The sequence below is a fragment of the Dioscorea cayenensis genome, chromosome 5 (genome assembly GCF_009730915.1).
Source record: "Dioscorea cayenensis subsp. rotundata cultivar TDr96_F1 chromosome 5, TDr96_F1_v2_PseudoChromosome.rev07_lg8_w22 25.fasta, whole genome shotgun sequence".
NCBI lineage: Eukaryota > Viridiplantae > Streptophyta > Magnoliopsida > Dioscoreales > Dioscoreaceae > Dioscorea > Dioscorea cayenensis.
This window is the reverse complement of record NC_052475.1, coordinates 2495895-2511090: the sequence shown is the minus strand read 5'-3', so window position 1 is coordinate 2511090 and position 15196 is coordinate 2495895. Positions and strand designations below refer to the sequence as shown.

The 15196-nt window shown below is 32.4% G+C and overlaps 2 protein-coding genes across 3 annotated transcripts in view; both read left to right on the top strand.

Annotated features, from left to right (window-relative positions):
* Positions 1 to 832: 832 nt before the first annotated feature.
* Positions 833 to 15196, top strand: part of LOC120261121 (ribonuclease 3-like) — a 34807-nt gene continuing 20443 nt past the window's right edge. Inside the window, exons 1-3 of one of the 2 annotated variants that reach the window (XM_039268843.1) lie at positions 871 to 1060; positions 1153 to 1305; positions 1461 to 2157. In XM_039268843.1, the coding sequence (XP_039124777.1) occupies positions 908 to 1060; positions 1153 to 1305; positions 1461 to 1976 (822 nt within the window). In that variant the 5' untranslated portion in view covers positions 871 to 907 and the 3' untranslated portion in view covers positions 1977 to 2157. Of the gene's footprint in view, positions 1061 to 1152; positions 1306 to 1460; positions 2158 to 15196 lie in introns of those variants that run through there. The other variant, XM_039268842.1, reaches the window with a different exon arrangement.
* Positions 10646 to 11929, top strand: LOC120261123 (ribonuclease 3-like). Its single transcript, XM_039268845.1, has 3 exons — positions 10646 to 10879; positions 10981 to 11136; positions 11246 to 11929. The coding sequence occupies exons 1-3, from the start codon at positions 10760 to 10762 to the stop codon at positions 11759 to 11761; spliced, it is 792 nt and encodes a 263-aa protein (XP_039124779.1). The 5' UTR covers positions 10646 to 10759; the 3' UTR covers positions 11762 to 11929.

Sequence of the window (15196 nt, the reverse complement as noted above, 5' to 3'; positions counted from 1 at the left end):
TGGGTCATGAATTATGTGGGCAAACTACCGCCACAAAATTCTTATCTCTAGAATCTAGCTCTTGCGTAGAGTCTTTTTTAATATACCAACCACCACAATAAATGTATACCAACTACCACAAATTCTTATTTCAAACTATCCTGTCAGGTTTTTTTTTAATTTTCTTTTTTGTCTTTGTTTAGAATTAAATTATTTATATTATTGGAATATAAAGTTGAATTAAATTTATTGTAAAAAAATTATTTAATTAATATTATTAATTGTTTGAGAAATATTTGTTAACGATTGATGATTTTGTAAACAATATTTTAATTAATTCATTATTAAAGTATATGGGAGGAAGCAAACACCATATTAAGATTTGGTATGATTTTTTTTTGTCTCAGAATATTGTACAGCATCCATTGGACATATGTAATGATTTCTTTTAAATTTTTATAATTTAGTTTTATGATCACATATTTAATGTCTTGCTATAATTTCACGTTGTGCAAAGATTTTTCAATTAACTTCAAATTGGGCTCTTAATCTTTTTTTTAAATTTTCAATTAACTTCAGAGATCTCAATGGAGGGCTCCTAATTAATTCATGACATTTTTCTCATAATTCAGTACTAACATCCACAAACTAAGCTTGAAACAAAACCAGCTTGATCTTGTTCATCTTAAACATTTCAAGCATGGACAGCGATATCAATTCAGACTCATAATCCGCACAACAAACTAAGAGGACATAATTCATTATTTCATGATCAATAAACAAGAAAAGCATGAAAGCCATTTAAAAATGTGATGCAATATGGCATTGAAAAGCAGAGCAGCAAAGCACCAGACCCCACCTTCAGTCCCTATAATAAGGGATTCATTCTTCATCTTCATCTTCATCTTCATCTCCACATAAACCTTAAATGAAACAAACAATGGCAGCGAAATCAAGATCAAAAACTATCTCTCTGCTTGCATTATTCATTGGCATTCTCTGCCTATATTTCCCAGTGACAACAACGGCAGTAGTGGCAGAGTCGGGTGCAGCCGTCGATCTCCTCTACTTAACTCTCGTGGTATCATGATATCATCCTAATTTTGAAGATTTTGAGCATCAAACAATGTGAAAAACACTAACAATCACATCAAATTAATCTGCTTATTGCAGTGGCCGGGGACACTCTGTCGCACAGGAAAATGCTGCATGCCAACAAAAGGGAAACCAGCTATCGATTTCTTGATTGAAGACCTGAAGACAATGGACCAATATGGACAGATCATCCAGAACAGCAAGCCAAAATGCAGTTTCTCTATTAATCAGGTTCCGGTCATACTCATGTCACTGATTGTTTCCACTGCTTGTTTCTCTATAACAAAAAGTGTTGAATTAAAAAAAATTAGCTATGTTTAATTTAAATACATATTGTTTTCTTCTTTTGCCAACCATGAACTGATGGAACTCCATTCTCTTCATAGATGTCGTCTTTAATCCCTGACCTCTACTCAAACTGGTGTAACTTGAGCTGCCCATGCAACGACGGCTTTACTAACTGGAAGAAAACCTGGTGCAATTACGGCCGATGCTCAGAACTCAACCAAACAAGCTACATCATGACCGCGCTCAATCTGACTGCAAGTGCTAACTTGCTCGAAGTCTTCCAAGTTAATGGCATTGTACCCTCATCTTCCGACTCGTACAAGCTCGGAGACATCTATATCGCTCTCATGGCCAATCTCGGCTTATCAACACAAGTTGAGTGCGTCACAATAACAAAGGGGGCTTCAAACAGTACATTGCTCTCTAAGATCAACTTCTGTGTCTCTGCAGATGGCCAAAATTTCATCAACTGCCCTTTTGACATCAAGCAGACATGTGACCGTGAACTGTGGTTCTATCCGTTCACCAGAAAGCAGCTCAAAAAATGTCGCAAGGATTACGTTAGTTCTGGTGGCCTCATCAAGATGGCTACTGAGAAACACCTTGCTATGTGATAAACTTGCTGCTCCCTCAGTCCAATTCGCTTCTAGTGAAATTATGGATAAATAACTGTAATCTAGTATCCTCACAAAATCTATGCATGGACTTTAGTCCTGCACCAACTGAACTGGAATGAGGATCAATGCCAATAAAATTTTGGGATCAGTTATCAGTCAACAAAGAAACCATATATATATAAACTATCTGCAATTGAATTATTTAGATATCTTAAATAAGAAAAAGAGCTAACCACCTTAACCAGGAATTAAAACTGATGGAATGCTTATCTTAACTCCTCAAGAGTGGAATAAAAAAGTTACCCCCAACCATAAGAGAAATGAGAAGGAATGAATTGACGCAGCACTATTATTCATGGCACATAAATCTCAAAATTTCTCTCTGGACAGCTCCTCAACATTCCGCATAGGGTATTATCATCCAGGTTATTGTGTCAGTGTTCAAATTTTATTTTTCTAATATATAATTTTTTTTACCAAAGACCTTGTATGTAGTGAGTGGTATTGAACCCACAGCAAATAATGTATTTTAGTATTTTCATTACCCATAATTCAAAAAAAAAGTTCTTGATTTTAGGAGTGGATATGTGGCCCAATCTTGTGTCCACAGTGTTAGTGTGAACGAATGCACAAATGATAAATTCTGTGTCCCTGTAATGCACATGACCCATAAACATAGCTTGCTCACTTTATAAAAAATATATATATATATATATAAGTTCTTGAAAATATTTTAAGAAGGACATTATACTAAAGTGGAGTTTTAGTCAAGATTGCTAAGAAAAAGTGCCACTTACATGAGCTTAAGCTATTCCACCTAATTTTTTTTTAAAATAATAGGTGATAAGTGTTTTTTTTATGAATATAAATAGTACCGAACAATATTAGAGTCCGTATGTATAATACAAGAATAATATAAGAATCACAGGTGAATAGTATATAAACAGTACAAATAACAGTACTGCTAAGGGAGGAATTGAAAAATTAATATTTATTTTGTTATATATTATAATACTAAAATTAAGAAAGTTTGCCTATTAAACGAGAAGTAAACTAAACTTCAAATTAAATGGAAACTAAAGTTACATAAGTTGGAAGCTGATCATGCTTGAGTTTCTAATGCATCATTTTGATTAAAATTAAATCAATTAATACAAACTTGATTTAAAAAATAATAATAATTTAAATATTTCATTTAATTAGTCCTTTATGATGGCGCAACCATAAATAAAAGCTAAACTTTTCATTGAATCACATCACAATTCAATTAGTTTTTAAGGAAACTAACCAATAATAATAATAATAATAATAATAATCTCAAATTCTGGGATGGTGTTTTATCAATGGAATGTTTGGTTTTTAACAAAAGGCGATAAGCGTTATCCCACAAGAAGATATTAAGGGATAGGCAAATATGGTGGTGCACCAGTTACAGTGAGTTAACAATTCACTAATAATTTATTAACTCGATTAGACATCACTAGGACCTATTAAAATTCTATTCCTTTTAAATAATTTCAATAATGGAGATGATTAATAAATATAAAATAATGGAATTCAATGTTGAAGGATGAACATTTTTTCTAAGATGTTTGCTAATAATAATTGCCGTAAATAAAATAATTCGATGAAGAGGAGTATATATAGATTACAAAGAAAATTGAAAAATTATTTTTTTGTTATTTTTAAAAGTTGTTTTTATATTTTAAGTTTTATTATCTTTAAGGGTTGAGTGGTTAGCTTGTTGCTTAAGGTTTGATGAGATTATGGGTCAATCCGTAAGCAGATTTATTACAGTATCCCGGTTACAGGTTTTTGGTTCTGGTCCACAAGTCAAGTGACCCAGTGGGTTTCGTCTGGCCAGGCCAAAAGTTAGCTCATGCCTATTTCTAATCTATATATGTATATATTAAATAAAACCAAAATATTACAATACTAAAGATTTTCCCAATATATTAAAATATTATTAATATGACCATAAATTTCATGATAGAATAAGGAGAAAATTATTTATTAGTCCTTGTAAATTTTTAAATATTCCCTGCAGTCTTTCTGACATTTCAATTTCCTCTACAGTCTGACCTTCTTTTCCAATTTACTTATTTTTCAGTCCCGGTCTCAGTTTATTTTATTTAAAAATCCAGTTTTGCCCCACTTATGAAATGTACTTCCCGTTTACACTACAACAAAATAGAATTTTTGTGACGTTTGACATATGTCGTAAAATAACAAAAAATCATCGGAATAACTCTATACCGACTTTTGTAACAAATGTACATTATATGTCACAATTGCCACAGTCAGTATACTTTGTTGTGGCATTTCCAAGAAACTTCGGTACCTATATATTCCAACATTTAATGTGATATTTTCCCAACATTTGTAAATAGTCTCAATATGAATTTTATTCCAACATTTGTATATGGCTTAAGCAACACTTTTTTTTTATTTTTTTACAACATTTGTAGATGTCGCCACAAGTTTTTATCACATTGATTTTGAAATATTGCAATATTTATAATTGTTGTTATAGAGGTTATATAATAACATTTGTTAAAGGTCTCTTAAATTACTTATATTGACTTTTTGTAAACATTGGTTTAATAAAATATCAATTATATATGAATACCAATTTAAGTCGATATTTGTAAATGTTAGTAAAAGTTATTAATCTTATCTAATTTTCAAATTAAGTGTCATTTATAAATGTTGGTATAGGGATATTGTATAATTTTTCACAATATTAATTTAAACGATATTTATATATGATTTAATTAAATAAAATATGAGATATAATTTAAATTCTATAAAATTAATTTGCATAATTTAACAAAATATTAATAAAAACTATTCATCAAAAATTTAAAAATCATTATGGTTTAAAACCACATGGTGAAGCCAAAACTCAAACATTTAGATACTACATAAGAATGTTTGAAAGTAAATACATTCAACTGAAATAGAACGACAACTGTGCAAAGTATTCTAATTAAATTATTTCTATGCATACCTTGTCGCATCGACCATGTTACAGACAGGTAGATGTCATGCCTCCTTAATCCATGCATTGAAAGACTCTGCCACATTCGAATACATCTCGCCCCAATTACATTGTCCTCTAAACAAGTAATTGCACCAATGCATCATGTCCAACTTTTCAAATAACTAATTATGGGCTTGTGTTGATGCCGCTGACAACGCACCCACAGTTGCATCATACTCCGAGGATGTGCATGCATATGCAATCTTAACAATCAAGCTCCAACACTCATCTTTTAATCCTTTCCCTAGGCGACTATTAGCCTTCAAAAAGTTTGCTAGGAGATGTCGCAAATAGTACCCATGTGAGACAGAGGGGAAGACTGTGGCAATAGCATTAAAAAGTCCTTTAGAACGGTGTAAAATGAATGTAATGATTTTGTGGTAGTCATCTTGACCATATATTGCATCACCCAGAGTGGAAATGGACCACGTCCAGTTATCATCAGTTTCATTGTCAACAATAGCAAAAGCTAGATGAAATAGACCTTCATTACCATCCTTTGCAGTTGCGCCTAGTAGGATGCCATCATATCTACCTAGCAAATGGATGCCATCGAGGAATAGCATGGGTCTACAACCACACTTAAAACCTTGAAGACATGTATGAAAACTAAAAAAAACCATGCTTAAAGCGTTCTCCATCCCTCTCAATGATAACGATGCTACCTGGGTTGGTTTTGGAAACCTTACTTGCATACCATATCAACAGATCATAACTTGCAATGTTGCTTCCATGGAGAATTCCCTTTGTCACCTCTTTACCCATCCAGGCTTGTTTATATGGTAATCAAATGCCATGGTCACGCAATATATCACGTTGTATGTCTACAGCCCGGTATAGAGGACGATCTTGTAATTTCCTTATTACTTGCCTACTAACCCATTTTTTAGAAGCCCTCGGATGAGATGTTGTGCCGATAACCCCACCACATGTATGACTATTTTGGTTGTTTTGATTCTAAATGTGGGAAGGTTGCTATCTCTTGAGGCGTGGACATGCCATTGACATAACTCGGCAGCACATGTGACAGTAACTCTATCTTTATCATTTTTTATGAACCTAAAGTTGAAATTACGGTTGATGGTCGGCATCCTTGAATTCTTGTACATTTTTAAAGCGTTGCCCAACCATGAAATTTCCAGCTTCTGTATCTTGTGAAGAATTGCTTATAGTTATGCCTCCTCCATATGTCACTGCCAGTGTATTTTACGATGTTAGTACCCTTGTTATATACATTAGGTAAATAGTTAGTAAAATAAATAAACAACAACAATTTAAAACTGAATAGTGATGGCAAATAAGCTTCGTCAATAACAAAAACTAATGGCTACAAAATAAAACTAATACCAAACAAACAATACTATATCCAAAACAATATTAATGACCACATATGCGCAAATGAAACATAATGCAAATCCTTGCCACATTATACAAAAATGAGTGCAAAACCAAAAAGAATAAGATATTTACAGTGACATTGGTGAAGTACATATGACTACCGTTGTTTCATTCATAGTGTCTATGATCATGTTCACCGCGGTCTTTTTGAATATACAATGAACATTACACATGTTCTGAAAGTCATCCTCTGAGCTAATGGAGCACATTGTCTTGTGCTCGTCAGGCATTATATACTTTACTCGCACTGTAGGAGGTTTGAGAGCCCAATATGTGCATATCTCCTCAAATAATGTTTGGCATCCAATCAAGACAGTGAAATCTAGCATATAACCATCCCCTTTATACTTTACAACTCTGTAAAACATGTCCATAAAGACCTTGCATTAAGAAAAACCACTATAGATGAAAGACTGATGAACGTGATACTAGGAACCCTGCATTAAGACCAAGATATGCATCTTGATGGGGATCTAAGGAATACCTTCACACGTTCTTTGGGATAGAGCTTTGTGAAGTTAGCGATCACTGCCGAAGAACAGAGATGGTGAGTAGAGATGGGTGATAAAAGAGGAGAATCACTCCAAAACCAAGGCCAAGGAGGAAGAAAAGAAAATAAAATGAAGAAGATGCAAGCTTCTCCAGCAAGACAAAAGGTAAGGAAGAAGACTTTTGAGGAATGTCAAAGTACAAGCAACATGCTGCCTTGACAAGACATGGCGCCAAATTTTGCTCCCAAAAGCAAAGGGTAAAGTGGGGTTTTTCAAAAATATAAATGGACAAAGATGATGGTAGGGACGAAATGGAAATGATTTTAAAAAGGAGGGACTGCAGGGTATACAATTTGGTCAGAGGGACTTATTGGGATAAATGAAAAGTTTCAAGGACTAATAGATAATTTTTCCTAAATGTAATATAAGAGAGAACTTATTAAAGACAGCTTGATAATTCAACTTAATTTTGCAAACAAAAAAGACTAAAAGAAAAAAAAAAGAGTTGCAAAGAAAAAACTAAAGGAGACTAGATCTAGGGTCATACCAAAGAGATAGTCCAATAGTATGACACCAAAGTGTAAAGGGGGAGGCCATGGGTTCAAATTCCTCCTTCGGCAATACTGTCATCCGTACTGTTCATACTGTTATCCATATTGTTCATATTGTACTGTATATACACTGTATATCCGGGTTCCAGTACTGTTCCATACTATTTACATTTATAAAAAAAAGCACTTGTCGCTTAAGTACAGTTCAATACTGTTTATATTAATAAAAAAAAAAATGCGCTTGTCACCTTTAAAAAGGAGACTATATCTTTTTGAAACATCATGTATTCAAAAAATCAATTTTGATGATAAAAAAAATAAGAGAAGATCATGATAATATTGTTTGTTATATCTTAATAAAGTCATTCGTACGTGAGAGGGATATATTTGTAAGAATATATATATATATATATTAAATAAAATCAAAATATTATAATACTAAAGATTTTTCTAATATACTAAGATATTATTCGCTCTTGTGGTTCTTGTAAAAATAAATAAATAAATAATGACAATAATAATAATAATAATAATAATATGACCATGGATTTCATCATAAATCAAAATATCAAACATAAGGAACCTAGGGTAATCTAGCAATAACTACTATATAGTGTGCTTGAAAGGTCTTAAATTTGAGCATTTTAACTCACATTGCACTAGTTCCCTTATAGGAGTTTTGAAGTTCCTTCTCTTCATGATTGTATGATAAATGGGTTTATCCGTAGAAGGTCATCCAAATCAACGTAACTGATGCACCTCTGTACCTATCTGTCTTTTGATTTGGTGCTTGTCGTCATTGTATATATATATATATAAAGAGAAAGAAAAGGGTTTCTGTGGACGTCCAGGTAGTAATAAGGTGGGTTATACTGTGCATCTTATTTTTCATTGTGCACTATTTATAAGCATATTAATCTATAATGAACAAACCGTTGGATTGAAATCCAACGGTTCATCTAAACATTCATAAATAACTATGTTATGAACTTCGATCCAACGGTTTTGTTAAACATCCATAAATAACTATGCTATGAATATAATATCTATAAAGTATTTATGCTCATATATATATACACACCAATCATAATTCAACCTCTTAACTCTCCTGTCGTAATCATACATTTAACAAATTTTAAACACTAGCTTGAACATTAACACATCACTGATATCTGCATTCAGTGGCCGGGGAGACACTTACCAATAATTTAACTTTCTGATTCAAATGAAACCTAACCATGCAAGGAGACTTGACTAAAAGATAGTACATAAATAATTGAGACTTTTAATAAGTGGTCGTACAACACGTGATGTTCATTCTTTTCCTATTGATGAAATCATGTGCGCAAACCGACAACCACAAAATTCTTATCTCAAACTCTCTGGTCAAAATTTTTTTCCCCTAATTAAATGTTGAATTTATTTAATATTATTAATTGTTTGAGAAAGATTTGTTAATGTTAATGGTTTCTAAAAATATCAAATAGTAAGTAATTACTTAATTAATTAATAAGAACATATTGGAGGAAGCACGCACCATATTAATATTTAGTATGATTTTTTATTATAAGATATAAATTAAATATTTATCAGGGTTGTGTACATAAGTGGAGTTAATTATTTATGTATGAGGAACCTTGGCCTAGCCCAATGGTAACTACCCATGGTTGTAAGTGAGAGGTCTTGAGTTCGAACCTCTCAGCTTACAATTCATATTTAGAGTCTCCTGTGGGAGTTCTGTGTGAGGATTACCTCTCGTTCTCCCCTCCAGGGCCTCGCATGGTGGTGCACCTCTTTATTCTATTTATATTAAATTTATTAAATAATTTTTTTATTTTATTTGTGTTTAAATGTTTAAAAGGTTTTGAATTCGAAATCCCGCACAATATAAAGAATTAGAAAATATTTATCATTAATTTGTTAATTTTTTTTTTTTCCCAAAACTCTAATATGAAATAGACCATGAGCTGGGAGGCATAAATTTTTTTTTAATCTTGAAATAATTGCATCTATTGTACCTATGTAATGATTTCTTTCAAATTATATATATTTATGATCACATTTTCCAATGACTTCCTACAATTCCACTTTGGCTCAATATAAAACATCTCTAACCAAACACCATCATCAGCTCTATAAACAAAACCAAGCTTGAAGACCCCGTTGATTGCAAAGTTTTTCTTCTAAAAGATTTTCAATTAAGTTCAAATGAGGCTCGTAATTTCCATTTTCAACTCAGGCTAGTAATTTATAACATTGAGTTCATGATTCAGTACAAACATTCACAAACCAAGCACCAAACAATACCAGTTAGATCTTGTTCATCTCCAAGTTTTACCTTTCAAAACTTCAAGAATCGACAGGGCTATCAATTCTGGCTCATAATGCACAGAACTATGAAAATTCATTATTCATTAATTGACAAGACAAACAGTTAAAGCCATAATAAATAGGGAAAAATATAAAAAAAAAATTATGGTTTTTAACTTTTGTAAAATAAAAACATATTTTTTTTATTCTATGGATGCGATTTCCTAAATTTGAAAAAAAATTATTACCAAAGCATTAATTATTAACTCAGACAAAATCATTATTTATTTAAAAACTGATTTATATTATATATAAATATTTTTTTTTAAAATTTATTAATCTTTTCTAAAAACACAGCAAGAATAGAAGAAATGTTGAAAAATGAAATCGCCTTATGTGTGCAGAACTTATGTCATTTTCACTCATTATACAGTTTTAGCCTTTTAGGTGATGACATCGTAATTGTGGGGGACTACTGGTTACTTGACCTCCAACACCAAGAGGTAATGGTGCCATTAAATAAAAAAAACTTAAATCCAAAAATCAAATAAAATTATATTAAAATTAAATTTTTTATACTATGTGACAGTTTACATGGATGAATGATTTTATTTAAAAAAAACACTGTTGAAAGTTTTTTCACTTTTTCTAAATCTGGAAAATCCAAAGTCATCCGTTCCAAAAAAAACAAACCATTTATCCTTATTTTACAAAAAAAATAAATAATAAATAAAAATAGTTTTTTTATTTTGTTTTTAATTTTTCGTGATAAACGTGGTGAGTTATGGCGTTGGAACAGAGCCACAAAGCACTACCCCACTGTCCCGGACACTGGAGAAAGACCGGCCTTTATGGCGTTGAAACAGAGCCACAGCACTACCCCACTGTCCCGGACACTCGAGAAAGACAAGCCTTCATAAGTTCATTCTCCACATCTTCATCTTCATCTTCATCTTCATCCCACATAAACCTTCAATCAAACAAACAATGGCAGCCAAATCAAGATCAGAAACTATCCCTATGCTTGTATTGTTCATCAGCATCCTCTGCCTGTATTTCCCTGTGAAGACAACAGCGGCCGTTGATTTGCTTTACGTGACTCTCAAGGTATTATATATCATCATAACCATTCTTTTCAAGATCAAAGCATCAAACGAAGTGGAAAAACATTAACAAGTAACAATGACATCAAATCTGCTTGCTTGCAGTGGCCAGGGACACTCTATGAGTCAGGACAATGCTGCATGCCAACAACAGGGTCACCAGCGGAGGATTTCTTGATTGATGACATCAAGACATACGACAGCGGAACTGGACAGTTTGTCAAGAACTGCGACCCATCATGCAGATTCTCTATTAATAAGGTGCTAGTTTTTCCACTTGCTTTCACTTAATACATTGTTTTCTTCTTGTTTTTTTTTTTTTTGCCAAACATGAACTGATGAACTCCATTAATATTCTATTCATATACAGATGCATGATTTGATCACTGACCTCTACTCATACTGGAGTGACTTAAGCTGCCCATGCAACAACGGCCTACAAAACTGGAAGAACACCTGGTGCACGTATGGCAATTGCTCAAGCCTCAGCCAACATGACTACTTTCAAACCGCGCTTAATATCAGTAGACGTGCCAACTTGCTCGAAGTCTTTGAAGTTAACGGCATTGTACCCTCAACTTCCACCAGCTACAAGCTCCGAAACATCCAGACCGCTCTCATGGCCAATCTCGGCTTATCAACCCATGTTGAGTGTGTCCAAAGAGGACCGTTTTGGCGGAGAACTACATTGCTCTCCAAGATCAACATCTGTGTCTCTGCAAATGGAAAGTATCCCATCGGTTGCCCTTTTGATCAGAAGGTGGTTACATGTAATGGTGATGTGTGGATCTATCCGTTTGCCAGCAATAAGCTCAAAGAATGTTGCTGGCCAGCTGGGTCTGGTGATCACATCGACATGGTTACTGAGAAATACCCTGCAATGTGATGAACTTGATCCAGCTGCAGTCTTTTAATTTCTAGTGAAATTATGGCTAAATAAATGTAATGTTATTATATCCTTGCAAATCTATGGACTGTAATCCTGCATGAACTGAAGTTAAATGAGGATGAATAGCATTAAAAATCTTGGCTAAATAAATGTAATGTTATTATATCCTTGCAAATCTATGGACTGTAATCCTGCATGAACTGAAGTTAAATGAGGATGAATAGCATTAAAAATCTTGGTCTGTATTCCATCTACTACCAAAAAAAAAAAAGGAAAAAAAAAACTCAGCAAAGGAAACCGTAATTATCTGCATGCAATTGAGTTAGGAATGTTAAATTACAAAACAAAGCCACCTTAGGACTTAAAATCATGAAGTGCTTACTTTTAACTGCTCTAGCCTGCATCAGATAAGAGCTGCCTACCTGCAAAGCACAGATGGACAAGTTGTGCGTTCCTATCAAAGAGCATGAAAAACAAGCAAAAATAAATAAAAAACAAGTTATCCTGCTGGCATGAGTTGACAGATGGAATAATTAGAGGAATTTTTATCAAAATTAGAGGAATACATATCTTCAGAACTTGGTAGTTGGCAGCTGAAGTAATCCATCTTCCGGTGGAGATCACTGACAGAACCTGTAGTGCCTCTCATAAATGATTTTAAAGCAATAATGGCTGCTCTACAAAAGTTTCAATTTCTCAACCTATATATGAATTCCCGAATCCCGACAACCACATTGGTACCACATAAATGGAACATAGTATACTCTCTATGGTTACATGTCCTTGCATCAGATATACATCTTGGGCAAAAACAAATTAGGATAAGGTAATGGTGAATTACCTTTACTATTAATTTCAACCAGGATTGCTTTCCAAAATGGAAGACTAATGATGCCATTGTCAAAGTTGGTCCATTAATTCTCTTATTCCATCGCTTATATCATTAATTTTATCCAATTGCCCACTGCCAAAGACATGAAACTCAATTGCTAAAATTTCTTTTTAGTGGAAGTGATATATCTAGCATATATTCTGTTTGAAACAAGGAGGTTCACTCGAATTATATTACACAACACTTCAAGGTATAGATGATTTGCTTGACCACATTTAAAGTGATCTTCAACTCCAACTATTTCCCACTGTTGAGCAAGCCGACTGGAGGCAACTCAATAGACCGTTATAGTGAGTCAAAGCACTGATTCAAATATAATGTGGCGTCTACATATCAAACAACTTACTGGCCTTGGGCAATAGCTGATTCAACTCAAATTTTAAATCTAAAAACTTCATACTATAGGGTCAAAATGTATATATACGTACTTTGGAAGCTCCAAATACAAAAATGAAACATGTTCCTAACTTCATGGATATCCTAACTAGTGGGCTAAATTTCAGATGAAAGGAAAAAGATATAGGATGGGCAATGAGAAGCAAACTCTAGCAACAGCAGTAGAATGTGTGACAATACATAAGTAAATGCCTACAAGGTAGCTATGGCGACCCGCCAACCGGCCTATATATCTCTGTAATCTGTTGTGGCTCATCAATTTGCTAATTAAATTTCAAATGGAAACTAAGAGAAAAAAAAAAATGTTAAAAGCACAGGTGTTGTTGGAAAAGTTTTCTTGTTATCAGCAAGTATTCATAACGCATTACTTGTAAACTTGCTATAGAGCTACTGACTATATGACCTTTAGGGTGTGTTTAGTTCGCAGTAATGATATATTACTATGATAATGAGATTACCATGGTAATAAAATCAGAAATATTATATGCCCAAAAATATTGTGCTAATGTGAGATTACTATGTTTGGTTGAGAATTTACATTACTGGTAAATTATAATATTAAAAATTATTTTTTTATAAAATTTTAAAATACCTTTGTATTTACCAAATTACCCCTAAATATAAAAATTTGAAAAATATAATTTTAAGTATTTAGATAAATAAATAATTAAATTATACTATTAAAAATTATTTTTGCACAAATTTTAAAATACCTTTGTATTTATCAAAATACCCCCTATATATAAAATTTTGAAAATTTTAATTTAAAGTATTTAGATAAATAAATAATTAAATTATACTATTAAAAATTATTTTTTTCACAATTTTTTAAAATACCTTTATATTTACCAAAATACCCCTACATATAAAAATTTGAAAAACTTAATTTAAAGTATTTAGATAAATAAATAAATAAATTATAATATCAAAAATAATAAGAGAAAATAAAAAACTAGGGTTTTGATAATGAGTGTAATAAGGAAATAGATTAAATGAATGGGGGCATAATTGGAAAAAAAACATTACATACATTACCACCAACTTGGTAATCTGAATGGACATATATTTTGGTGGTAATCACATTACCACTTTATTTGGTAATATTTCACTATCACATTACCACCATATTCCCGGTAATTTTTTCACATTATCGCGAACCAAACACCTCTTTAATTAGGGTCATTTGATTTGTAATAATGATATATTACCCCGTAATGTGATTACCATGGTAATATTAATAGAAATGTTATATAGTTGGGTATATTGTGATAATTTGATATAACCATGTTTGCTTGAAAACTCTTTTTATCAGGAATAGTTCATTACCGCGTTATGAGATTACCACATATTTAGTAATCCAAGATAAACACTAAATTTAATAGTAATAAGATTACACATACTTTTTTTATAATGTTCTCAGATTAGTAATGTGATATTACTTTTCAAATTACCGTGAGTGCAATACCAAATGAGGTAATATTTTCAAATTATCACGTAACACGTGATAATTTTTTTATATTACCACGAAACAAACAGTCCAGTGTAAGAAATTTTCCAAACCATACCTTACCAAAGAAAAAATTGATTGCACATGCTAGTGGGATTCTATCTCTGATTACAAGGGCCACAACTTTCAAACACTCTCTCCTACTTTAAAATTAAGCCGTCATTTTCCAATAATTATCTATTAGTAGATTACTAAAGTTCAAAATTGTATTGTTCTCATATATCCTACTTTTTGCCTTCTTCACAATATTATTGATAAAGAGATCATTGGGCGTGGTATTTAGAGGAGGCTCTTGGACAATTTCTATGCTGCTCAAGCTTATCTTATACATAGCCGATAGCTCTATAGAACAAATGGATTTGGCTATGACATCATTGATTAGGTCATAATTAGTTATATAAACATTTATTTCTTTCTTTACTTAATACTATGTTTCCTAATGATTTCAAATGTTCAACTTGTATTTTAGCAAAAATTCATCAAGCTTGAATAAAAATTCTACTCCTTTTACGTTAATCCATTCTGATGACCTGTACTAGTTTCTACTTCTTCAGGTTACCGTTGGTTTGTAAACTTTATTGACGACTATATTCAAATAAATTGATGCAGCCCACGGCCTGGCCCACCTCATAGAGAA

What these genes read in the sequence shown, in the direction of transcription:
- LOC120261123 (XM_039268845.1), top strand. Translation starts at nt 10,760, where the DNA reads ATGGCAGCCAAATCAAGATCAGAAACTATCCCTATGCTTGTATTGTTC. An exon ending in TGCTTTACGTGACTCTCAAG is followed by an intron (nt 10,880 to 10,980) that starts GTATTATATATC and finishes GCTTGCTTGCAG; the next exon opens with TGGCCAGGGACACTCTATGA. An exon ending in GCAGATTCTCTATTAATAAG is followed by an intron (nt 11,137 to 11,245) that starts GTGCTAGTTTTT and finishes ATTCATATACAG; the next exon opens with ATGCATGATTTGATCACTGA.